General features: G+C 40.5%; 1 protein-coding gene across 13 annotated transcripts in view; it reads left to right on the plus strand.

Moving 5' to 3' along the window:
• Evi5 (ecotropic viral integration site 5) overlaps nucleotides 1-26,983 on the plus strand; it is a 146,070-nt gene that overhangs the window by 43,707 nt on the left and 75,380 nt on the right. For 8 of the 13 annotated variants that reach the window (XM_006250525.5, XM_006250523.4, XM_006250526.4 and 5 more), the window contains 11 exons: nucleotides 7,721-7,910; nucleotides 8,484-8,708; nucleotides 9,582-9,656; nucleotides 14,132-14,257; nucleotides 16,155-16,298; nucleotides 17,127-17,216; nucleotides 17,309-17,406; nucleotides 19,452-19,512; nucleotides 24,127-24,180; nucleotides 26,185-26,217; nucleotides 26,775-26,921. In XM_006250525.5, the coding sequence (XP_006250587.1) occupies nucleotides 7,721-7,910; nucleotides 8,484-8,708; nucleotides 9,582-9,656; nucleotides 14,132-14,257; nucleotides 16,155-16,298; nucleotides 17,127-17,216; nucleotides 17,309-17,406; nucleotides 19,452-19,512; nucleotides 24,127-24,180; nucleotides 26,185-26,217; nucleotides 26,775-26,921 (1,243 nt within the window). Of the gene's footprint in view, nucleotides 1-3,495; nucleotides 4,637-7,720; nucleotides 7,911-8,483; nucleotides 8,709-9,581; nucleotides 9,657-14,131; nucleotides 14,258-16,154; nucleotides 16,299-17,126; nucleotides 17,217-17,308; nucleotides 17,407-19,451; nucleotides 19,513-20,460; nucleotides 24,181-26,184; nucleotides 26,218-26,774; nucleotides 26,922-26,983 lie in introns of those variants that run through there. The other 5 variants (NM_001271410.1, XM_006250528.4, XM_039091542.2 and 2 more) reach the window with 4 other exon arrangements.

The raw sequence follows: 26,983 nt of genomic DNA on the forward strand, positions 1-26,983 counted from the left end.
AGAAGCTCCCACAGGAATAGGTTTCCATGGGACCTTGCAAATGGCCCTTAGTGTTGCTTCCCTCCTCAATAATCCCTCCCTGATTCCACTCATCCCTTTCCTTTTAAATCCTGTTCGGTTCCCCCACCCACAGCCCCCACCGTCTTTGGTTCCATTTGGAGTAGTCTGCACCGCACTAAATATAGAATGTTTGCCTTCTTTCCGTATACAGCCATCTAGTTTGAGCAGCAACCATTTGTTGAAGATGCTGTCTTTTCTTCAGGGTGCATTTTTTTTTTTTTTTTTTTTTGCTTTTTTGCCAAGAATTGAGTGTCCACAGGTTTGTGGATGTACGTCTGGGTCTTCAATTTGATTCCATTGTTCAGTGTGTCAGTTTTTATCACTATTAGTGTATTACAACTAGAAATCTAGGATGACAATACTTTTAGCAGCTCTTTTATTATTCAGGATTGCTGTAGCTATCTGTGAGCGTGCATGCGTGCATGTGTGTATGTGTGTTTCCCTATGAAGGTGAAAATTGTTTTTTTCAATTTCTGTGAAGAATTGTGTTGGAATTTTGATGGGGATTGCATTTGCTTTTGGTAGGATAGCCATCTTCACTATATTAATCCTATCGATCAATGGATCTTGCCATCGCTTGATATCCTATCAATTTTTTTCTTTAATGTTCTAAAGTTTTTAATATACAAGACTTCGCTTGCTTGGCTAGAGTTACTGCAAAGTAATTTATTTACATATTATTTTTTGAAGCTGTAAAAAGCACTGTTTCCTTGACTTCTTGCTCAGTCTGTTATTTGTTTATGGGAAAGCTTCTGGTTTTTGTGTGTTGATTTTTGTATCCAGCTACTTTTCTAAAAGTGTTTTTCAGCTTAGAAGTTTCCTGGTGGAGTTTTCATTTTGCCTTGTTTTGTTTTCTTTGAGACAGGGTTTCTTTGTGTAGTTTTGGCTGTCCTAGACTTTTAGCCCTGTAGACCAGGCTAACCTTGAGTGCTGGGATTAAAGGTGTGAGACACTAGCCCTCAATTCCTGGTGGAGTTTTTAAGGTCATTTATATATAAAATCATATCATCTGCAAATAAAGATACTTTGACTTCCTTCTTGTTTATATCTCATTGATCTCCTTCAGTTGTCTAATTGCTCTAGCTAAGACTTCATGTATTGTGTGTACTGAATAGGTCTGGAGATAGTGGACAGCCTTGTCTTATTCCTGATTTTAGTAGAAATGTTTTGCGTCTCTCCCTTTAGGTTGACATTGGCTGTGGGCTTGCTATAAATCACCTCTATTATGTTGAGGTGTGTCCCTTGTATTCCTAGACTCTCCAGGACTTTTATCATGAAAGGGTTAGGGTTAGGGTTAGGGTTAGGGTTAAGCCTTTCTGCATCCAATGAGATGATCGTGTGGTTTTTGTCTTTCAGTCTTGTTTATATGATAGTTTACATTTATCCATTTACATGTAATGAACCATCCCTGCATCTCCGGGATAAAACCTACTTATATATTCTTTTTTTTTTTTAAAGATTTATTTTATTTATATGAATACACTGTAGCTGTCTTCAGACACACGGGAAGAAGGATGGTTGTGAGCCACCATGTGGTTGCTGGGAATTGAACTCAGGACCTATGGAAGAGCAGTCAGTGCTCTTAACCTCTGAGCCACCTCTCCAGCCCCCTACTTATATATTCTTAATGGTGACCTTGTAAAAAGAAGTGGGCAATAGTCCTTCAGTTTCTATTTTGTGTAATTTTGGGATTAACTCTTCTTTGAAAGTCTGGCAGAATTCTGTACTAAAACCATCTGGCCCTGGGCTTTTTTTGGTTGGGAGACTTTTAATGACTCCTTCTATTTTATTAGGGGCTATAGGTCTATCTAAATTGCTTTTCTGATCTTGCTTTAACTTTGGTAGGTAGTATGTATCAAGAAAATTATCCATTTCTTTTAAATTTTATAGTTTGGTGGAGTTCAGGTTTTTCAAGTACATATTTAAAATCCTCTTTATTTCCCCAGTGTCTGTTGTTATTTCCCTTTTTGTCTCTAATTTTGTTAATTTGAATTTTCTCTTTTCCATCTTTTAGTTAATTTGGCTAAGGGTTTATCTTACTGATTTTTGTCACAGAACCAACTCTTCCTTTCATTTAAACTTTGTGTTTGTTTGTTTCTGATTGGATAATTTCAGCCCTGAGTTTGATTATTGCTCGATGGGGACTGCTTTGGGCGTTAGTTCCTCTCTTTGTTGTGAAGCTTTCCAAGTGGTAACATGAGATCTCTTTAGTTTTTTTTTTTTTTTTTTTCAGGAGGACACTTAGTGCTATGAACTTACCTCCTCTTAACACTGCCTTGGTTACATCCCAAAGTTTCGTGTATGTTGTGTTTTTATTTTCACTCAATTATAAAAAATGTTTGATTTCCTTTTCCATTTCTGTGTTGGTCCATCTTGAGTAGTAGATTGTTCGGTGGTGTTCAAGTTTAGTTGGTAGAGAGAGGTCTAATGGAATGCAGGGTGTTGTTATAGTTTTTCCTCATCTATTGAGGTTTGTTTTGTGTCCAGTCATGTGTTCAGTTTTGGAGAGCATTCCCTGTGCTGCTGAGAAGAAAGCATAGTCTTTGGTGTTTGGGGTGAAATTCTCTGTAAATATCGGCTAAGTATGTTAAGTTTATGTCATTGAACTCTAGGATTTCTCTCTGTAGTTTTTGTCTTGACGTATTGGTGAAGGTTGGGTTTTGAACTTGTTATCAGTGTGTCAGGGTCAGTATGTGATTTTACGTGTAGTAGTTTTTCTTTTATGAACTTGGGTGCCCTTGTGTTTGGTGTATACATGTTTAGAATTGTACAATCTTAGTGGGTTTTTCCTTTCAGTATGTAATATGTTTCCCTATCTCTTCTGCTTAATTTTGTTTTGAAGTCTTATTTTGTCAGATATTGAAATGGCTTCACCTGCTTACTTCATGGATTTATTTTTTGGGAGTATGTTTTTCTATCTTTTTTCCCGGAGGTAATGTCTATTGGTGATGGTAAGATGTATTCCTTAGATATAGCAGAAGAATGGATTTTGTTTTCTAATTCATTCTGTTAGTCTGTGTCTTTTTATTGGGAAAAATCGAGATCATCAATATTAAGACTTATCACTGAACAACGTTCCTTTTATTTTGATGATGTGGAGTTCTTATCCCTCTTTTGATTCACTGGCTTGGGATGATGCATTTCTTGTGTTTTCTTAGGTGTGGTTAGCCTCTCTAGATGAAAGTTTTCCCTATGGTACCTGCTATAAAGGGGGATTGGTAGATAGGTACTGTTCACATTTGGTTATTATTACAGACTATTTCCTCTTATCTGCATATTGTGATTAATAGTTTTGTTAGATATAGTAACAGATGGGCTGGCGTCTGTGGTCTCTTTTTTTTTTTTTTTTTTTTTTTTTTTTCGGAGCTGGGGACCGAACCCAGGGCCTTGCGCTTCCTACGTAAGCGCTCTACCACTGAGCTAAATCCCCAGCCCCGCGTCTGTGGTCTCTTAAGAGCTTGCAGAATATCCGTCTAGGCCTGTCTGGTTTTAGAGTCTTCACTGAGAAGTTGGGTGTTGTTCTAATGGATCTGCTTTTATGTTACTTGGTCTTTTCCCCTTGTAGCTTTTACTATTCTGTCTTTGTACATTTAGTATTTTGATTATTATGTGTTGCTAGGAATTTCTTTTCTGGTCCTGTCTACTGTCTTGTCTGTATGGTTCTTGTACCAAGATAGGGACCTCCTTCTTTAGGTTAGAGAAAATTTCTTTATGATTTTGTTGTTGTTGGTGGTCATGGTTTTCTTCCTCTTCCTCTTCTTTTTCTTCCTATAGTTTATAGATTTTCATAATATCACAGATTTGCTTGATGTTTTATGCCTGGATACTTAGATTTAACATTTTTTTTTTTTTTGGAGGTATTCTGTTTCTTCAACCTTGTTGTGAACCTGAGATTTTCTCTTCCATGTCTTGTGCTCTGTCGGGGAGGCTTTCTTCTCTGAGGTTTTTGCCTGACTTCCTACAGTTTTCATTTCTAGTTTTACCTCAGTTGGGTTTTCTTTATGATTCTGTTTGACTCTCATTATTTCCTTCCACTGTTCATTCATGTTTTCAGAGACCTCATTAGGGATCCGTTCTTATCCATTTTAGGGTCCTTAACAGTACTCATAATTGCTATTTTGAAGCCCGTGTCTTGTGCTCCAGCTATGTTGCCTTTCTTATGGCTTACTGTAGTAGGGTGGGTTCCTGGGTTCAGGGTGACATCTCGCCCTGGGTAGTGATCACTGTGGCTTTTGCACTGGTGTCCAGGCACTGGGGCTTAGCCTGATTGAGGCGCCCGTAGATGCTGACTTCTGGTCTGGTCTGGTCTTGGTTGAGTGAGTGTTTCATTCGTTGTTGTGATGGTTTGATATCCTCGGCCCAGGGACTGGCACTATTAGAAGGTGTGACCTTGTTAGAGAAGGTGTGTCATGGTGGGGGTGGGCTTGGAGACCCTCATCCTAGCTGCCTGAGATGTCCAGTCAGTTCCTGGCTTCCTTCAAGTGAAGATGTAGAACTCTCAGCTCTTCTTGCACCATGCCTACCTAGATGCTGCCATACTCCTGCCCTGATGATACTGAACTGGACCTCTGAACCTGTAAGCCAGCCCCAATTAAATGTTGTTCTTTTAAAGACTTGCCTTGGTCATGGTGAATGTTCACAGCAGTAAAATCCTAACTGAGACACTTGGTGTCTGTTGCCCTCTCTGGATCATAGGAGAGTGTGGCTGAGGCTGCCTGGTAGGGAGTGCTTCTTAGCTTGGTGGATGGCAGAGAGGAATAGAGCTGAGCTAGGAAGGAGAACAGGCTGAGGGCAGCTTCCAGAAAGATCCAAGGGGGAGTTTGTCCACACTGAAAGGTGGGGCAGAGTTCTCAGACTGTTTGGGGTGTAGTTGGAAGAGGGTATCCCGCCAGTTGGTTGCAGTAAGGCAGAGAGTAATGAAGACACACAAGAATGAAGAGGTAGAGTGTCTGCCAGCTGTGACCACAGGGGTTGGGGAGGGAGGCAAGGTAGCAAGTGCTTCTAGAAGGGAGGGCAGAAGAATCCACAGGAAGGAGTAAATCAGAGTCCACACCAAAGCTTAGCAGCAGTCCCTAGGTTATGGGTTGGGGGGCGGAGGACAGCCGCTGGGGCTAGGCCCAGGGAGAAGAGGGACCTGCATGCTGACTGCTGTAGGACTCTGGGTAAGACTAGAGGGATTGTAATGGAAGACAGGAAGTAGAATGAAAATTGCATACTTGAGCCCAGGGTTGGGGTGTCCATTGAATAGGCCCAAGTCAGTCTTGCTGGTTGACCCAAAGGAATGGGTATGGAGTAGGAGGCAGGGTTTAGTGGCCCCCACAAAGGGGGAAAGCTGGGTCTGCTGCCATGTTTGGTGGCTTCCCCAGAGAATGGAGGTGGACTGAAAGGATAGGGATCTACAGGTTCATTTCATAGTCTGACACCGGCGGTTTCTGAGAGCCATGTTAGCTCCACGCTGCCTAGCTTTGGTGTGCGGAGACTTTAGAGTTAGCGTGGTTTAAATTATGCTCTGTGTGGTCTAAGTTGGACCATTTTTATGTGATTATTGCCCATTTCGTTATCTTCTTGTCTTCTTTGCTTCTAACAATATTTGGGAAACTTTAAAATTATTTACATTTCTGTTGCTATGAAAATATATTAGATTTTTTCCAAGTAAGGATAGAACTTACTTGTTTTTATAATTTGTAATATAGTATGACTTATAGCATACCTTCTAGATATATGTGCAAGGTTTTCAAAACTCAGTATTACCACATTCCTTTGTTTAATACGCTCACACTGGACTAAATGCTGTAGGGCTATAAACATGTACAGATCTGACTTCTGAAAGGTAAGAGTTTATAATCTACAAAACAGGATTTGACTCATGTTACTTTTCAGCCTCAGTACTCATTTTAAAGTAGTGCTGAGAGCATTTGTTGTACCCCAAACAGATGATTGTTTTTGAGAATTTACTGAAAGTGACATTAAACGAATATACATTTTAGGTCTCCTCCTATCTGAACCATTCATAATTTTTATGGCCACATTTTCTAGACTTCCTTTATAACCTGTGCATATGTAATTGAAATTTGGAACTTCACATTGTAACGAGTCATGGAGTAGATTCTTGATTTTTTTAAGGCAAGGTTTTTCTGTGTAGCTTTGGCTGTCTTGGAACTTGCTCTGTAGCTCAGGCTGGGTTCAAACTCACAGAGATCTGTTTGCCTCTGCCTCTTAAGTGCTACATTTATGGTGTGGACCACCACACCTGGCTGGAATAGATGTTTTACATTTCCTTAACCATCTTTGTTTAGAGGGGAGCCTAAAACAGGGCTGCAGTCTCCAAAGCCAACAGGGATCTTAAGAGAAAAACATAGTTTTACACGCCCAGCTCAGTGATGTTCAAAGCTGTTGCTTAGCCTGGATTGTGAGCTGATGAGGGATTACAGAGCATAGCAGGTTTCGGTGCTCACTGCTCCTGGCTAGCAATCTGAGCCTGGTTGTGCCACATCTTCATGTGTAATGTATAATTTCAACACACACACACACACACACACACACACACACACACACACACACACACACACACTCACACACTCACACACTGTTTGGATAGATAGGCTATACATGTATGTGGAACAGAAAAAAAAGGGATTTAGTTTAATCATTACTTGTTAGGTCTGGTCACATAGTAAATATGGGATTTAAGGATTAGTGAATCTATAGATTCTGTTGAGGTTTTTCCAAATATATGTTTTCCCCCTGGAGCCACCCCCACCCCAGTTTCCCTAATTTAAATGTAAAACGTGTGTGTGTGTGTGTGTGTGTGTGTGTGTGTGTGTGTGTATTATGTATGTATGTATGTATGTATGTATGTATGTATGTATTTTTGGGCACTTGTGGAGGTCAGAGGACAACTTGTGAGAGTTGCTTCTCTCCTTCTATCATGTGAGCCCCAGGGATTGAACTCAGGTCATCAGCAAGTGCCTTTACCTGTTGAGACATTCTATTGGTCCTTGAGTTGCTTTTGAGATTGTCCAGGCTGGTCTTAAAACTCTGGGATTAGCTGAACTTCCTGATAGTCGAGTCTGTTCTGAGATTCTGAGACTATTGGGGTGCATCACTGTGCTAAGCTCCCTTACTTTTTTTTTTTTAAAGTATTTCTTTTGTGTGTGCTGTTGTGGCACACATTTGGAGGTCAGAGAAGAACCCAGGGGAGTCAGTTCCCTTCTTCTGTTACGTGGGCACTGGGGATTGAACTCAGGTTGTCAGATTTGGCAGCAAGCACTTTATCCTCTGAGCCTTTTCATTGGCCTCTTTATTTTCAGTGGCAATGAACATGAACTATTATGGGGCTAGTTGTATTTAAATGCTTATATCTTATTGGTTCAGTTTTTAACTGTTACGCATAGTGAAAACGTGCAGCAGTTGCTGATTTCAAACTGTAGAGCTGGCATGATTGCAAATGCCTTTAATCTATTCAGGAGGCACAGGCAGGTGGGTTTCTAGTTCAAGACCAGCCTGGTCTACAGAGTGGTTTCCAGGGCAGCCAGGGCTACAAAGAGAAACCCTGTTTCAACAACAAAACTTAATTATTGTAGTGAAGTTTTTAAATGCCATTCTTACTTTATCTAGTATCATGTGAGATGATATCTTAAACAGTTTTAATTCTGTTTAGATTAATAGAGACAGACAGTAAGTCTTTAAGATCAGTGAATGGGTCAAGAAGAAACAGCGGCTCCTCTCTTGTTTCAAGTTCATCGGCCTCCAGCAACCTCAGCCACTTGGAGGAAGACTCTTGGATTCTATGGGGAAGAATTGTGAATGAGTGGGATGATGTACGCAAGAAGAAAGAAAAGCAAGTGAAGGTATTTCGCTGTTTACTGAAGTCCTTTCTCTTATTTAGAGGGTAAGAGACATGGACTTGTAGGGTGTTAGGAAAAGCAGAAGGGTTCTTCTAAGTAATCTGTGTGCTGTGTTATGAACAGGTTGCCTTTTTATTTTCATTATCCATGTTTGATGGGAGTTGTAAGTTGTAGAAATTCACAATTGAAAATTATTTTTAGAAATTAAATTCTCTCGTTTTGTAAATTCAGAATTGAAACTGTGAGAGTCTGTGTTAGTATTTTGCCTTTTTCCTTCACCAGCCCTTTGAATGTGATGGTACAGTAGCAGGATATGTGTGGCTTTGGACTACCGAACCTTCATACCTTTAAAGGCCACGATCTCAGTGAAACGACTATCTATCATGACTTTGTAGCTCCTGATCAGAACTTACCCAAGGGCCAAATCGTAGCCTTGTTTAAAGAATTTCATTATTATTAAACAAACTTTGTACATTATAAATTTGATAAGGTTTTCCATTCCAACACTCCCCTCCCTAGAATTCTTGGATTATAGGGTATGAGACAGTTAGAGGTTTGTTTCCTTTCTCTTCTTAGGAGCTCGTTCGTAAAGGGATACCCCACCACTTCAGAGCCATAGTTTGGCAGCTTCTGTGTGATGCTCAGACTATGCCGGTTAAGGACCAGTATTCAGAGCTACTGAAGATGACGTCACCTTGTGAGAAGCTGATCCGGAGGGACATTGCCAGAACTTACCCAGAACACAACTTCTTTAAGGAAAAAGATAGCCTTGGACAGGAGGTTTTATTTAATGTAATGAAGGTGAGCTCCATTTACTCACTTTTTAAAAATGAAATGAATCTGTAAAAGGCAGAAATTCTACATTTCCATACTGAAGCATGAATTCCCATCATGATAATCAGGTACTTGGGCAATAACTTAGTTTTAGGGCACTTTCTGCTTTAATTCTGAGGCTTCATCAACATGTAGTTTGGAGAACTTATTAGAAAACTTGTCACATTATTTACCCTTGGTTGACAAAACTAACTAACTTTCACTGACTATGCTTTTTTTTTTTTCTTTTTTTTTTTTTCCCTTTTTTCCGGAGGTGGGAACCGAACCCAGGGCCTTGCGTTTGCTAGGCAAGCGCTCTACCACTAAGCTAAATCCCCAACCCCCTATGCTGGGTTCTTTATGATAAATAGTTCACACTGCAACCACTTCACTAGCTGTGATAATGGTCCTCGTTGTAAAGTGTGCTCAGCTCTTTAAAGGATACCCTGGCTTCTTCAATGTTGCCTTCCCAGTTTCTTTTTCTCCCATCTAACTCTGTGAAGTACCAGTCTCTTAAGTCATTTGAATTTTGTTGTTTTACCTTAACTGGATGTACTATTTATCTCTATCAGATAAAGATTTTACTTGACTTTTAAGCTCTATGGCCTTTCTAAGTGCAAATTACTTTATTTTCTTTGTCCTTAGGAGCTTCCACTTTCTTATTGGGAAATTGTCAAAAGAAATTTTATGTAATAAACCATTTGCTTTTTAAATATTTATAGAATAATATCTGCAACAAGTAAGCAAGAGCTTTTAAAACAGTAAACAGACTTTTAATTTAACCGTCCCACCAGTTTTAGGTTTTAGAGAAGGTGATAGAGTATCCGTGTGGAGTATTTGAATGTCACATTTCACTTCTAGGCGTACTCCTTAGTGGACCGCGAGGTTGGCTACTGTCAGGGCAGTGCTTTCATAGTTGGACTGCTGCTTCTGCAGGTGAGTTGGCGGGTGTGAGTAGCAACTCCCTAAACATAATACACACAGTAATTTACATTTGCACTTAAAAGGTAAAACGATGTATGCTAATCCTGTCTTGCCACTGAAAGAAGTTTCAAGTCCTGTACTCTCCCCTCTCCCCTCTCCCCTCTCCCCTCTCCCCTCTCCCCTCTCCCCTCTCCCTTCTCCCCTCTCCCCTCTCCCCTCTGCCCTCTCCCCTCTGCCCTCTCCCCTCTCCCCCTTCCTTTTTTCCTCGTCCCTCCTCGCTCTACCTTCCTCCATCTTTCTCCTTCCTCTTTACTCCTTTGCTGGAGATTGAACCTAGGGCTTTGTGTGCTGTATCACTGAGCTACAGGCCCAGTTTTCTAACTTGGAAAAATAATTGCTCTATATGTGTGGCTCAGACACAGCTTCAGGGGTTGATTCTCTTTCAGGGATGTAACTTGGGTCACTCAGCTTCCTTTACTGTCCCAGGGGCATGATGCTATTGATTAATTTGGGAATGGATTTGGGTAGGACATTCTTAGAATTTAGAACAAGACAATATAGTTTTGAAGGGAAATGACATATACATTAATTTCTTTAGCCTTGTTGAAAATCTATTTATTCTTTTTTTTTTTTTCGGAGCTGGGGACCGAACCCAAGGCCTTGCGCTTGCTAGGCAAGCTCTCTACCACTGAGCCAAATCCCCAACCCGAAAATCTATTTATTCTATTTTCCTTTTTATTTAGTCTCAGAGTTTCAGGCCTGGAAAGTGACTTGATGTGAGCTGTGTATGTAGGCTGTTGTTTGTGGCTCCGTTCTGCACTCACTTGGGCTGGATTAGTTACCTTTCTGTTTTAGATAATCTTCATGTGGTACATTGTGAGAGCTACATAAAGTGATGCAGGTGTGCGTCTGCAGGCGTTGGCACACGGGAGGCACTCAGAGGCTCGTCTGTTGTAAGGAGGTGGACAGAGTAGGAATCAGAAGCTGCTTTGTGACTCTCAGGCCCCGTGTAAGGACTCTCCCTTCTCACTTTGTCTGTCGCTCAGGTGCTAGGGATAGAGCCCAGGGCTTCAGGCTCCCTGAGCTCCTGCTCTCTACTGTTGCACCCTACAAACTGCTGACCACCACTGTCATGCCCACTGTTATGAGAGCTGCTAGCCGTCTACTGTAGGGTATTTTTCCATGGTAGGTAAAGCTGAGTTATCCCTTATGTAAGGGATATGTTAATGTTGTTACGTATGTTAATGTTGATGTAGTTAGATCTTCCACAAAGTTGTAATCTTTCTGACTTGTGATTGTCACCTTTTTACTATTAAAGTCAAATATTGTTATTATCAGCCTAGTGAACTTCGCCACAAATCTCTTCTTTTATATTGACTTCAAAATAACATTTTAGTGTTCATCTCTGCTGAGCATCTAGACTCTAGATTCTAGAGAGCAGTGTTTTCCTTCCTGATGACCGAGTCTTGCACAGCTGCTTTGCTGGAGTTTGCTGTGCAGCATCCGTACCACAGTTTCACTTCGCTCTAACAATTGTTCACTAAGTATTTAGCCTTAGGAAGCCTTGGGCCTTCCAAATTTCTTGTTTCCTGAGCCTCCTGCCCCTCCACAAGAGAATGTTTTAGTCTTGGAGAAATAGGTACACAAGAAGTAGAAAACAGATTTCAATTTGTGGTGTGGCTGTAGAGCCTGAGACATTAGCTGCCTGCCAGGCTCAGGCTTCAGGGGGGAGTCAAAAGCTAGAGAATTCATCTTAGTGAAAATGAGTAGGAGGCGACCCAGCAGTTCGAGAAGGCCACATTAAGTTTGTGAGGGAGTAGATGGGTTGTTTGGTTGGCATGAGTCCTAGGAAGCAGAGGCTGATTCTGTGGAAGTGGCTCTGAAGTTCAAGTGATACTTTGCTAACTGCTGCTCTTTCAGGTGACCTGAGGGTGGGGGACATAGCAGCTACCTTAGGGTGCAGCATGTTTCATCTCACGGAAGACACAAGCAGAAGCTTGGAACTAGAGTCAGATGAGGAGAGCCATAAAAATGGCTCAGGCTTCATGCTGTGATTGGCATAAGTCAGTGGGGCTTTAGGGCTTGAATTACTATAGGGATGGTTTCCACAGCAGAATGTGTGGGTGTGTTAGGACAGAGGAAGGGCATGCAGGCGCCTTATGTCCTTAGCTGTGTTGAGGCTGGAAAAATGTATTTCGTCATTTGCAAACATCTTCAGTAAGTGGGACACTGAGAGATCTTTTGGGGATATTCTCTTTTAAAATGTATTTACAGAGCTGGGTGGGGGTGGCACATGCCATTAGTTCCAGTACTCTGGAATCAGAGGTAGCTGGATCTCTGTGAGTTCAAGGCTAGCCCTGTCTACAGAGTGAATTCTAGGACAGCCAGGGCTACACAGACAAACCCTGTCTCAGGGGGAAAAAAACCCACCCCAAAAGAAATGTACTTATAGACTGCAAATGAAGAATAGAAAACTATTATTTTTCGAAAGATATCTAGTTATGCAAATGCTATCCCTTAAATATTTTCAATGCTTTTTAAAAGTTACTTCTTTCAATGTCCCTGTGTAGGGGAATGCCAGGGCAGGGAGATGGGAGTGAGTGAGGGAGTGGGTGGATGGGGGAGCACTCTCATAGAAGCAGGAGGAGGGGGCAGATAAGGGGTTTCCAGAGGGGAAGTCGGGAAAGGGGATAACATTTGAAATGTAAGTAAAGAAAATATCCTATAAACAAGTTATTTTCTTATTAGGTATTTCCTAGCGATTTATACTTTTTTTTTTTTTTTTTTTTTTTTTGGTTCTTTTTTTCGGAGCTGGGGACCGAACCCAGGGCGATTTATACTTTTAAAACACAATTACGGATAGAACTCGGAAGTTCTTTTAATGTCTACATGATATATCACTTCTGTTCAGAATTCCTAAAGCTTTCCAGCTGTCTTAAGTAAAAGTAAAAACTTAATAGAACGACTCGAACCTAGAGTGTTTTCATTTTTCTTCTTTATTACTCCTTTACTCGTGACTTCTTTTAAGTAATACAAGTTTAATCTGGTTAATTTTTTTATTCTGCTTGGATCTGCTAAGTGCTTGTGCACATTGCACCTTGTTCACGGCCTAACCTGAGCTCCAGCTCAGTGGCCTCTGCTTGCTGATCAAGCTTGCAGCAGGACTCCGTCTTTAGGTCTGTCTTAGAGACTTTTCTATTGCCAAGAAGAGACACCATAACCGGGGCAACTTACAAAAGAAGGTTTTATAAGGGCTTGCTTACAGTTTCAGGGTGAGGCCATGGCCATCATGGTAGGGAGCATGGCGACAGGCAGGCAGATGGGCGTGGCACTGGAGCAGTAGCTGAGACCTCACATCCGAGAGTTGGAGTGGAGGGGGAAGGAGAGGAAAAGAGGGGCAAAGAGGAGAGAAGAAGGGGAAAGGAGAGGAGATACAGATAGAGACTGGGCCTGGTGTGAGCTTTTGAATCCTAAAATCCCACAGCCAGTAACATCTTCTCCCACAAGGCCACACTTCCTAATCCTTTCCAAAATGTCCACTAAGTGGGACTGAGCCATGGGATCGTTTTCTGTCTTAGGTCTGTACCCTCTTTCTTCCAGGGCTGTTCTTTCCTCGGTACTCCCTCATCTCCTTTACTAGTTCTTAAAATGTGTTTTATTAAGTCTCCATTCCTTCCTGACTTACATAAATAGTGGTTTGTTTCCCCAGCACTCCCACCTCTTCCAGTTTATTTCCATAGCATTCATCACCACCAACAAATTAATATGATTTATTCTGTGTATTATCTGTTTATCTCTAGAAAGTCTAAGGTCCTTTTTTTTTTTTTTTTTTTTTTTTTTTTTTGGTTCTTTTTTTTGGAGCTGGGGACCGAACCCAAAGTCTAAGGTCCTTAAGAGTAAAGTCTATATGTGTTTTGATGTTATTCTTGTATTTAGAAGGAAAAATCTACCTGTAAATGGATACTTGTTAATTACATTAGATAGGTTCAGTTCAGGGTAGTATGGCTGTAGACATATAGGTTGATTAAATACTGAATATATAGCTGTAGACATATAGGTTAATTAAATTACTGAATTAGACCAGTTGAGGCATTGGTCTCAGAGTTTCCATTCTCAGACTTGGAAGCCTGGAACCGCCTGACTTTGATGGTTGTACTGCTTTTTATATTGGTCTCTATGTCCATTCAAAACATTGTTCGTAGGCCAAGTTCAGTGTCCAAAACCCTTGTGCAAAAGTAGGTGTGGCAGGTGCTTGTGCAGTCCCAGTGCTAGAAACTTGTGCTCTGTGCGTCCCTGTCTCAAGAGAACAGAATGTATGGAGCCCAAGGAGTGGCCTCCATGATTGACCCCCTGGCCTCTGAACACCTGCACACATAAACACATGTAGGTCAAAGCAAAAAAGAAACTATTTGCTACTGAGCTATGCTTTGTTTAGAATATGGTTTTATTTGTATGTCATAAAATGTTATTTTTTCTTTTTAAAATAGATGCCAGAAGAAGAAGCTTTTTGCGTATTTTTTAAATTAATGCAAGACTACCGACTTCGTGAACTGTTTAAGCCAAGTATGGCAGAGTTGGGCCTGTGCATGTACCAGTTTGAATGCATGATACAGGTAAATGTCCACTCTCACCTTCTGCACCCCCTCTTTGAAAAGTCATCTTAGCAAACTTTATACAAATGCACAGAGGCTGTTCCTATAGAGAACCTGGTGTAGTTCCTGCCACCCACATGGCACCTTACAACCATTTATAAATCATGTTCTAGAGGGTCAGATGCCTTGTTGTGGTCTCTGTGGCATAGAAACATACAGTGCACAAAAGTACATGAAGGAAAAATACTTAAACACGTTTTAAAAAGGGGCAAAGCAACATTTGGGAAAAAAACCCAGTGTTTTAATTCCATGATGATTTGGTCAGTTTAGCACAATTAGACCTACTTCTAAATGAGGAGCTGTCAACAAGCCAGCTGCGGTCTGGGACTTTCTCATTCAGACTTTAAGCATTGGTGTCAAATGTGCCATGACTGACCTGTGTGCTGCTGCTGTCACTGCTGGGTGGTCTGAGTCTCCTGTAGCAGGCCAGTTCACTGCTTGTGGACACTGTGTCTGTTAACACCCCTTCCTTCTCTTCCTTCCCCTGACATCTCATTTTCCCCATCTTACGATGTAACTAGTTTAAGGTTCAAATGATCTAGAAGTCACAATAAACGTGAAGAAGATTAGAATCAAAATCAAGTGGAAATTTTTTTTTTTTTTTTTTAAAGACCGGGTCTCACTATGAAGCCTTGGCTGGTCTAGAACTTATGTAGACCAGACTGGCCTTAAACTCACAGGGATCTTTCTGCTTTTGCCTCCTGAATGCTGGGATTAAAAGTGTATGGCACCACACCTGGTGAAAGGTGAAAAACATTTTTGAAAATTTTTTATCTTTCTAGATTTGATTATTTTTTAACTTAATTTTAAAATTTATTTATAAATAACCTTACTGTACTGTCCTTTAATAGAAAAGTATGAGTATTCTTCTTTAGTTCAATTTTAGTTCGATGGAAAGAGTTTTAGAATATGGGTCAGCCTTTCTGTTGACACAAGAGGCAGATTACTTAAGACAGGGTTTCTTTGTGTACCCCAGGCTGGCCTGGAACTCCCTGTGTAGACCAGACTGCCCTTGAACTCACAGAGAGAGATCCGCCTGCCTATGCCTCTGGAGTACTGGGATTAAAGGTGTGTGCAACCACCGCCCAGCCGAGAGTCACCTTTCTCTGGAGTCATAAAATCTTGTGTGTTGTATAAAGAATGGGATATGAAAATGTTTTCATACTTTAAGAAAAAATCAGAATACATCTGAGGTAATTTTTCTTCTTTCTGAAATAGTAATTTTGTTTGTTGATACAAACCTTAAACTCTTGATGCTAAGTGTTAAGACAGTTCTGAAGGCCTTGTCATTTTTCCTACTTTGCAGGAAGTAAAGATGAATGACTGACTGATGGTATATGTAGTCCTTGAAAGTCCATCATGGCTTTTCTTTTATTTAAACATTTTTAGAAGTATTAAAGCTGGGGCTGGGGATTTAGCTCAGTGGTCGAGCGCTTACCTAGGAAGCGCAAGGCCCTGGGTTCGGTCCCCAGCTCCGAAAAAAAAGAACCAAAAAAAAAAAAAAAAGTATTAAAGCTAATTAAAAAGTGTAGAGGACACCAACAACTATAGTCACCAAGACGACAAAGAGGAATAAACATTCTTTGACTCTGTTGTTCAGTAGAGTGTTATGGCTGGATGGATATTTGACTATGATAGGTTTTGCTTATCAGTGAATCGTTGTGAAGATGGACCTGAAGTTCAGTTCCTGTCATTTCTTTGCCCTCCCGAGAGTGCAGCTGTTAACTCAGTGTCAATGTTTACAGTTGAAGTTTTCTGTAATTCTAGGCCTTTGTGTTTAATGTAGGCTTACCTGGGGATAATCTGCCTTGAAACCCTCAGCTTAACTGTGTTTTAACTATTCTTTTCTCTTCTCTAGGAGTATCTTCCAGAGCTCTTTGTACATTTTCAGTCTCAGAGTTTCCATACATCAATGTATGCATCATCCTGGTTCCTGACTATCTTTCTTACAACTTTCCCACTACCAATTGCAACAAGGATATTTGACATCTTTATGTCTGAGGTAAGCTACATGAACAGACTAGGAATAACAGCATTGATAAAGGAGTCATTGGTTAATTAGAGCAGGGCAGTGCAGGGAGAAGCGAGAGAGCCTGTGTCTCCACTGCACTGCTTCTGTAATTATCTCATGTAAACCTCCCAACAGCCTTACTGGGTGGTCCTGACCCTGTTCCCATTGTTAGATGAGGAAGCTGAGATTTATGGGGCGTCTGAGTCCAGACAGGTCCAGTTCCTGAGGCTGTATCGAGGATTCAGATATATACAGTTAGGTTTTGAACTTGCTCTCTGAATTCATCCTCCTTATCACCTTTGAATGGTACAGGGAGAGTAAATGAGAAGTAAATTCTCTCCCAGTTAGTATTGTTGTAGTGCATCTATTTCCCAAACAATAAGACAGGTCATTCCTGTGACTGCTCTCCCATTGCCTGTGACATGGAAGTGATCTTTGTCCTCTGTTTCTGAATGTAACATTCTGAATGCAACTTCTTGGAAGGATCAGTTTATATGATTTATCTAAACAATTTGGGATGGAGTTGGCATTCAACAGGTAGTCAGTGCTGTGATTTCCATATCGAATCTGTCCTCTCATTTGTTTTCTTGGAACATAGCCCTGCCCATTTTTACATGTGTTGTGTCCACTGCAGGGCTACGTGGTATAGTCAGAAGGGTGGGCATCAAGTGTAAAATGCTTGCTCTCTGACTCTTACAGAAAATGTGTGTCAGTTCTCAGTTTAGATCCTTAATGCTTACTTTGGTATTATTTTGACTGGTTAATTTTTTGTTGATGGAAGAGTAAACAAATTTAACTTTATTTAATTTGTTTCATCAGGGTTTAGAAATAGTGTTTCGAGTAGGATTAGCACTTCTTCAGATGAATCAGGCAGAATTAATGCAACTTGACATGGAAGGGATGTTACAGGTAAGTCATTCAGGAGTTCTTAAATGTTTCTAGATCTGTCATTAATGGAGCATGTATAGTAACAATTCTGCTTTTCATTTATTATTTCTTAGCACTTCCAGAAGGTCATTCCACATCAGTTTGATGGTGGCCCAGAAAAATTAATCCAGTCAGCTTACCAAGTCAAATACAACTCAAAAAAAATGAAAAAGTAAGTAATTTGTATGATCGCACAGCTGTAGAACTTACTGAAGCATCTAGGCAGTGCAGTGGACATAGGAAACAGTGCAGTGAAAAGTGCCATATTTTTCTTCCTTAGGCTAGAAACGTTTTAATCTCACTAGGTAGTATCAGCTTCAGTACAGCACAGACAATATTAGACTATCATTCCACTTTTAATACTGATACACAGGATCACTCTGCATACCTTTTTTTTTTTTCTCTCCCATGATCTCTTTTTTCTTGCTTCCCATTCTGATGGGAGTCAGGTGCATTTATGCACGTGTGGACGAGCGTGCTGCTGTTTCTAATCACGTGGTTACTCTTGGGAGTGAGCGGAGGGACTGAGCATTCTAAGTACACGTTCCACCACCAGGTTGTACACCAAGCCTCCCTCCTGTGCTACTTTTCTGAGAACATATTGAGTGGTTCTAGCCACTGACATGGCTCTCCTCACAGTCTGCCCCAGTGTTACCTCCGTGCCTGCAGCACAGCCAACCAGCAGCAAGGATGAGAGATGTTTAGATTCTCATCTCATTTCCAAGATGTTCAAGATGCTCAGACTCAGTTCCTGCCTTAGACCTTTTCTCTGTCTTAAAAGTAAGGTCAGTATGACGTTAAGTAAGAGTTGTGGCTGTTTCTTCTCCAGCTCCTAGTATTTACTTAAATGACTCCTAGCCCAATGGCTTAGTTAGAGTTCATGCGCTGGAGCTTCTGTGGTTTAAAGTGTTTCTAAGCTGTAGCAGTGCTTGCAAGATGTTTGCTGTTCTTTTGAGATAGTGTTTCACTTTGTAGGTCAGACTGGCCTTGAACTCTGGCCATCTTCCTAACTGCACTTATACAGGATTAAAAGTATGGGCCACCATGTGTGACTTCCTCCCTTTTTCTAAATAAAGTATTTTGTTCCTTTTTGATACTAATTCAGAGTACAAGATGCTCCCATCTCCCCCAGGCCTGTGCTGTTAATATTCCTTCTGTACTTTATCCTTAACTTGTATTCATTCAGTCTGCGTGCTTGCACCCACAGACAGGCTCAATGGAGTCTGCCCTTTCCTTGTCTTTCTTGTGATATGGCTTATTGTGTAGCCCAGAATAATCTGCAGTTCACTATTTTCCTGCCTGTACCTCCTGGGTGCTGGAATCACAAGTGTGTGCCACCACACCTGGCGTTTTGAAGCTCTCTTTATGTCATTTTCTTTGTGCTAAGAAGGTAAATTTGCATTGACACTTAAAACTGCCAAAACAAAACCAGCACAGCATTCCATCTTGCTTTTTATGAGATCTAATTCTTTTTTTTTTTCTTTTTTCTTTTTTTTCGGAGCTAGGCAAGCGCTGTACCACTGAGCTAAATCCCCAACCCATGAGCTCTAATTCTAAAGGAATAGTTTATAGCCACTAGCCTGACTCCTAAGTACCATTTTTTTTCAACCAGGAAAATATTCATATATATAAAAATAGGTAAATACCCATATTTTATATCTAGCTTTAACAGTTATTAATACTTTGCCATATTTATTTTCCTTCTTAGAAATTATAAAGCAGAGTACAGAAACCATGATGCCTTATTCTCTGATACGTCAGTGTTCATGGTATAAAGCAGTTGCCTGCTTTCCCTGCTGTGTGACTGTGACTTCTTAACCATGGTGCTGTGTCTGGTGCATGCCTCGGGTGTTGTTACCACGGACTGTGTCACACGCGTGGACTACATCTACATTTCCTGTCCTGACCTCCCCACTCCACCCAGTCCACCGCTCTGCTATTCGTTTCTCACAAAAACTGTTTCTAGTTGTACCTGGAGGAGAAGTCAGGGATGCGTTTGATGTTAATAATGTTCTTTGTTGTTGCTATTGGCTTTTTAGTACAGGGCTTCTCTGTGTAGCCCTGGCTGTCCTGGAACTTGCTCTATAGACAAGGCTGGCCTCAGACTCAGAGGTCCGCCTGCCTCTGCCTCTCATGCCTGGCTAACAAGTTCTTTTAAGTTAAACAATAACTACTTTTGGATGAAAATATACCTTTAATTTTCTCTCTTATTTTTAGACTTGAAAAAGAATACACTACAATAAAAACTAAAGAAATGGAAGAGCAAGGTGAAATTAAAGTAAGCATCACAGGGCTTTTCAAATCACTGCAGATACATTTCTTCAGGCCAGGGGTATTGGGATCTGCCTGTAGTTGGAAGTAGGATGGTGTGAGTGAAGTTGCTGTCCTTCTGCTGTGAGAAGAAATAGCTGTTTCCATGCCTTGACCTGTTCCTCAGGAGAAGAGCTGTGGAAACTGCGTTCTTCTGCAACGTTTGTAAAACTGGCAGAGAAAGTATTTGTTGTGTTGTGCAGTTCAGAGCAGGGTGACATAGTTTGGCTTTACAGAACAAGGGTTGGGCTAGTTGGGCCAATTGTGGCCTGGCAGGATCCCTTGGCCAGCATAAATTTCTCTCCTTTAAGCAAAAATTATGGTTTTGAATCATCCTCCGGAAAGCAGGTAGATTTTCAATTTGAAGCAAATAAATGCATTTGTACTCTGAACTCCTTATCTGTACCTCTGCAAGCCAAGAAATTCCTTTTAATTTAGAAAATACTGGTTTCTGTAATCATATAAATAAGGTCTTACATATCTAGTACTGTGTACTAACCTTGTACAAGAAAAAATAAGTTTGACATCTTTAAACTGATAGAACCCTTAATGTTTGTACAGTGCCAGCTCAGCACAGTGAACTCAGATATATTTCCCAACGTTTCCAAAAGGCTGGAACCTTTGTTTATCTGAGATAGGCAAGCCTTTTAAATCCTTCTGAGCCTACTGCTCCACTGTAGGAGTGGGACTGTAGGCATTTGCCACCAGGCCTGGCAACGTCAAACAATTCTTACTACACTTATTCACTTAGTAATTCTTGTGTGACTCTGTGTGTGTGTGTGTGTGTGTGTGTGTGTGTGTGTGTGTGCGTGCACGTGCATGCGTGTTAATATGTCCTTTTGTCGTTGGCTTTTTAGTAAGGTGTACCATGTGCACCATGCATGGCAATAGTACGATGGCGCTCTGTGTCTTGCAGGAGTTGGCTCCCTTCCTTAGACTACCATGTCTGCCCCAGAGATGCTGGCAAGTGCCTTTGCAGACAGCCCACCTCTCCGCCTCAAGCCTAGGATCCTTATGAGCCCTTGGTGCGCTCAGAGCTGATGTTTGGAAGTTGCCTTTTCTTCTGATGCTGTGGGGTGGGAATCATGGATTATGCACTCTGATTGGATGATCCAGTATCTAATTTCCTTATGTGCCAATCTCTAGTATGCCAAAAATAAAACAATTTAAAGAAATTAATTGTGGGCTGGAGAGATGGCTCAGTGGTCAAGAGCACTGATTGCTCTTCCTACAGGTCCTGAGTTCAGTTCCCAGCAACCACATGGTGGCTCACAACCATCTGTAATGGGATCTGATGCCCTCTCTGGTGTGTCTAAAGACAACTACAGTGTGCTTAATAATAATAATAATAATAATAATAATAATAATAATAATAAATGTAATTGTGTATAATGGTGTATAAGTGGTGAGCACTTGGAGGGAAGCAAAGGCAGGTGACTCTCTGACTTTGAGGCTAGCCTGGCGTACAGATTTGAGTTGAGGACAGCCAGAGCTACACTGGGAAACCCTATTTTGAAAAGAAAAAAAGAAATGTTTATGTCTTAGTTTGGATTTTCATTGCTGTGAAGAGAAACCGTGACCAAGGCAACATTTAATTGAGACTGATTAGAGGTTCAGAGGTTCAGTTCATCATCGTCATGGTAGGAAGCATGGCAGCATTGAAGTAGGCATGGTGCTACAGAAGGAGCCGAGAGTGCTCTGTCTTGTTCTGAAGGCAAACAGGAGAAGATCGGCTTCAGGCAGCTAGGAGGAAGGTCTCACAGAGCGCACCTCCACAGTGACACACTTCCTGCAGCAAGGCCACTCCTCCCAACAGGGCTACTTCCTAAGGGCCAAGCGTGATCATGTGTTTATTGGTGAGAACAACTCTGGGATTTGATTCTTTCCTTCTGCCCTATGGGTCTCATGGATTGAACTGAGGGTATCAGACTTGGCAGCAAATGTGTTTACCTGCAGTTCTGTCCATCCCATAAAACAACTTAAAAATAGATTTACTTATTTTATGTCTGAATGTTTTGCTTGCATGGATATTAGTAGAACATGTGCATACCTAGTGCCCTGGGGTTCAGAAAGAGTGTGGGACCCCTGTGCTGGCTTTAGTGCTGATTGTGGTCTACCATGTGGGTGCTAAGAACTCAACCCAAGTTCTCTGAAGGAGGAACACGTGCTGTTAACTGCCGACATAAGCTAACTTTATTGATAGGTGTGTCTGATTTTTCACTTGGCCCTAGTAGGCATCAGATGATGACCATTAAGTGTTATTGGGCATGGCTATAAAACACTGCTTGTCTCCAGATGGCTTCAATTAAAGGAGAAGGTGTTTTGGCTAGTTTTTCTCAGAAGCCTCCTGGTTGGGTGATGACCCTCCCTGTTCCCTGTGAGTGTGCCCACCTCATAGCAGCTGTCTCCCACTGGACCTGCTTGCTCACAGTTCTGTCATCTGGTCTGAACCTGTTGGAGGTCTGCACAGTTTTCATACCTAGGACCATGTGGGTCTCCTCCTCCTCCTCCATTGTTACTAAACTCTGCTGTGCAGTTTGCTTTGCTTTTAGGGCTGTTAGTACTGTTAAGTCATACCCCATGTGGGAACCCATGGAAAGGGAGAGTCTTTGTCTTGATGAGTGGGTATAGAGTGTGGGCTATCACAAAATTTGAACATTTCGGACTACAAATCAAGTTTCTGAGGATGGGAGACATCTTGTGTTTTGTGTTAATTCATTTACAGTTCTACAAACAATTCTTGTTCTTAAGAGATGTCACACAAAATCGAGCCATATGAATACAGAATCAAAATGGAAAAGATCTTTAGGCAGCAACTTACAGTGCAGAATAGTCTAAATGAGAAGTAACACTTAAGAAAGGGACCCTGAGGGGCTGGGCAGATAGCTCAACAGCACTTCCGAGGCCCTGAGCATGAGCTGGCAGCTTCTACTGTCTGTACTTCCTTCTGTCTGTACTTCCTACTGTCTGTCTGTACCTGCAGTCTACAGCTGTAGTGCTGTGGGGTATGATGGCTTCTTCTGGTGTGCAGCTGCACATGCAGACAAAACACCCACATACATAGAATACGTGTGTGCGTGTGCGTGTGTATGTGTGTGTGTGTGCGCGTGTGTGTGGTGTGTATTAACACTGAGGTGTATTAGTCAGTCTTACCTGTTAGCTAATTATGAAGTCATAGCACACATGTTTATACAGTGATTTATTTAAAGACAGTATCAATGCCCCAGAGTGGGTGAATACTTGAGTGGGGGCATAAATAAGACAGTATCAAGACATTTGGTTAGGTGTTTTTTGTTTGTTCGTTTGTTTTGTTCAGAGGGAATATTTATAGGAAAGTAGAAGATTTAAAGGGGAGATGGAAATCCAGGTGAATATTCTGAATTTTATTTTAGTATGATTTCTATTGTAATTAACTTGTACAGTGCTTCCTGGTTCAGATTTAGCTCTCTAAATATTTTATGATAAACAAACTGTTTCCTTTTGTTGTTAAATGTAACTTAGAAAACTTGGCGAATCCTTCTTTTTGGGGTGGTGTCCCTTCCCAGACCATGAACGATATTTGTAGTCTGTGGCAGCTGCTATACTGCAAAGAGTGGGGCAAACACTTGAACTAACCACACCCACAAACACAAAGTTCAGGAACAACTTATGAGATTAATAAATTATGTTGATGGACTATAAAAATAAGTATGAAGAGATTGATTGTCAAAGGAATGATTTAGGTTTAACAAGTAGTAATTTGGTAGTAAGTATTGAGAGTCTGACACTAAATAATTACATTATTCAAATGGTATTGAATATATATTTTTAAAATTCGGTTTTACTTTTTATTCAATAAGAAAATACTGGTAATTAGAGTTTTTAATTTCTTAATTAGAAACAATCCATAGTAAATGCTTTACAATATTTATAGATTGGAAGGCTTTTTGATTGTGGATTTATAACATGAATGGAAATTGATATAGTTTAAGCAACATTTTGGCATTTTCCCTATGAATATCCATTTTTAAAGTTTATTCTTTGTTCAACTAATATTTGAACACCAATTATATTGTTAATATCCCTAGGCGACAGGGATGTTAGCATGAGAATATCTAAGTCAGGTTGGAGATGGCTCAGAGGTAAGAGCATGGCTGCTCTTCCAGAGAACCAGGGCTCAATTCCCTGCACCACATGGTGGCTCTTTACTGTCTGTTTCTCCACTTCCAAGGGACTCCAGCCTCCTCTCCTGGACTCCTTGGGCACTGCACACATGTAGTGCACAGATACATGTTCAGGCAAAACTCATACACAGAATATTGAAATAAATCTTAAGACAAAAAGTACAAGCCATTATGAATGGAGAAAACAAAGGCTGTTTATGTAGTATTACATTTAATGTTTAAAGTTTAGTCTCAGCTAGAATAATAAGTGTGATTGTTTCCTTTGCTGTGTATTCTTACTCAATGTTTGATAATCTAACAGTTCCTTACAGTCATTTTTTATTATAAAAGGTACACATTCTCAACACTGTTGACTTAGGCATCTGTTGTTTTCCCTCTTCAAGAATCCTTGCAAACAACCTTTTTTTTTTTCTTGGCAGAGGTTACGCACAGAAAACAGGCTTTTAAAACAGCGCATTGAAACACTAGAAAAAGTAAGTTAATGACTATTGCAAGTTTCTGTTGCATGATTATTGTTTAACTCTAACAAATCTTCACCGAGTCTGGAGTGTGCACCACCTGAGTTGTGGTGCTGACCTCAGCTTCCTTAGCTTACTCTAGTTACTAAAAGTCTCACCGTGTCACCCGCGGTAACATTTAGCTGACGTTTTATTTAGAGAATGGACTGGTATCCTTTACTTTCTTTTCACAGAACTTCTAAAAAGTGTGACTGACTTAGTTGGGGCAACATTCAGACAGGATGTTTTAAAGATGAATTTCAAATGTGCCCTGTCGTTTTCGCCTCATGTTTGAACATGGCAATGGTTCTTTTAAGGCATATAGCAAACAGCTTTATATTTAGTCAAAGTGACTGGTTCCCACCTTAAATTCTGTTTTCACGTTGATTTTCAACACCAGGTACTTTTATAACTCTTTGCTTGGTAGAATTGACTTAACATCTGCTCACTAGCTTTTCCTTCCTGTTTCATGTAATATGAAAGCAAGAGAGTTTTCCCGTTTTTCCTCCTTGATAGACTGTATCTGTAGTGCTGTTTTACAGAATGGGTTGGTGGATAGAGTCTGAGGCTTCCTTGGGTAGGCATGTTGCATGCACAAAGTCCTGATCTCAGTGTCAGCACTGTGTAGTCTGGACAGGGTGACGTCTGTTCATAATCCTCGCACTTGGCGGTGGTAGAAGGAGGGTCAGAAGTTCAGAGCCATGCTCAGCTGTACTGTACCAACCTAGGACACGTGTCTGAGACTGTGTCGCAAAAGCAGAAGCAACCAATATGAGAATTTCCTTAGTTAAAAATAGCCAAATTCAGGGCTGGGGATTTAGCTCAGTGGTAAGCGCAAGGCCCTGGGTTCAGTCCCCAGCTCCGAAAAAAAGAAAAAAAAAATAGCCAAATTCAGAAACTTTTTTTTAAAGCTAAAGGTTCAGAGTAAATTGGTGTGGATCTGCTGCTCATGCTACGCTAGTACCAGGTGTATTTAAAATCTCTCCGAAAATTCATAGCTAAATATCCAAGAGAGAAATAACTAGGAAGGGGTATAGTCGCAATGTTTGTCCTTTATTCTAGAAACCTTCATGATTTTATATTAGGTAGTGTTGCAGAAGAACAAGCTATTCATTGCAGGTTTGCTGATGGTGTGATGGTAGTGTACTTTATCCCGAGTCAAATATAGCTCCTCCAAGATGGTTTTGCAGCGCTCGGAAGGCGATTGTACTTCTTGATAGCTGCACGTATATATTGAGTGTACTAAGTCCTTTTGATCTGTATTATCCCTGCCCTCACTGAGTACCCAGTTTGCAGTAAAATATGCAGCTTTCATCATTAGAGTTAGACATTTTCACAGAGAAGGCGTTTACTTCACCACACCTTTGGAATGATAAAGGAGGTCTAAGTGGATAGTGGGTTTCGTGTCTAGAAAGTTGAGTATCTGTTATCCACCGGCATCTGCCCTCAGGTTTCGGCTTCACACTTAGAATTCTCTAAGTATTTAGGTCTCAGTTGAATTCCTGAACCAAAGTGTTCATCCTGGATTATTTCGAGTTTAAGTTGAATTTCTGAGTTCTGTTGTCAGCTCTCCTTCCCTCTCTCTCCGGTGCTGACGTTATACCCACCTGCTGCCATGTTTGTGAGTGGGATTTTTCTGACCCAAATCCCTTTGTTCCTTTCATGGAAGTGATTTGATGCTGTGATTAGGCCTAAAATAAAGATTTAAAAGTATATTTTCAAGAAAAAGTACTTGTTTGTCCTAAGTAATGAAACATTTGTCTCCTTTAGAAACATGATTATCTACTTTGTCCCTATTTTGATATTTTTAAGATTTAAAAATAAAAATGCATTTATTAAAAATAGATTTTAATTTAAACTTCTATTTTAATTAGCAGTGAAAAGTAGATGGAATTTGGATGTGGATGTTTCTTCTTATTCCTAATTTATCACTTTGATTTCCTGTCTTTTATATTTCTATCTAAATTTTTCCTTTTGTAGGAAAGTGCTTCCTTGGCAGATAGATTGATACAGGTATAGTTTTTTTATTTTTATTTTTAGTGTTTTCGCTAACCTCTAAGGAATCCTAAACTTAGAAATCCATACTTTATGCATGCAATTTTACATGCATTTTTCTAGAAATAATTCTTCGGGCTGGCATATGGCTGTATACTTAATGTTTTGATAAACGTATTATCATTAATTGGGTGCCTTTCTCTGCACGTTTTAAAGCTAACCTTATTTTTAAAGTATTTATTTTAAATGGCAAACAGTGGGTTCTATGACATTAACCACTGTTAATTGACATTTTAGCTCTGCATGTACAACTCAGTAATATTGCATGACTTTTATTTTTTCCTGATTTAAGAAAAGAATTATTCTTAAGACTATCAGATGAAATTTTCATTTAGTTTCCTCAAATTTGCTAGAGCAAAATAACAAACTTCTAGCTAATAATTACCTAGGCTATTCTGTTCTTTGAGGTATTTTTTTTAACATGTCAAAAAAAAAAAATAACTAAACCTCACAAGGCAGTCTGCCTTGAATTTATTCTAAATTGCTTTATACACACAAAACAATTATGTCCTAAGGGACAAGTGACCAGAGCCCAGGAGGCTGAGGAAAACTACCTCATAAAACGGGAGTTGGCCACCATCAAACAACAGACTGATGCAGCCAGGGCTAAGCTGGAGCAGGCTGAAAGCACCATCAGGGAGCTCCAGCACCATCGCCATTGGGTAAGGAGTCTGCTAGAGCTTGTCTTGCCTTCCCTTTAGGTCATACTGTGAAAGCACAGCTC

The sequence above is a fragment of the Rattus norvegicus genome, chromosome 14, assembly GCF_036323735.1.
Source record: "Rattus norvegicus strain BN/NHsdMcwi chromosome 14, GRCr8, whole genome shotgun sequence".
Taxonomy (NCBI): domain Eukaryota; kingdom Metazoa; phylum Chordata; class Mammalia; order Rodentia; family Muridae; genus Rattus; species Rattus norvegicus.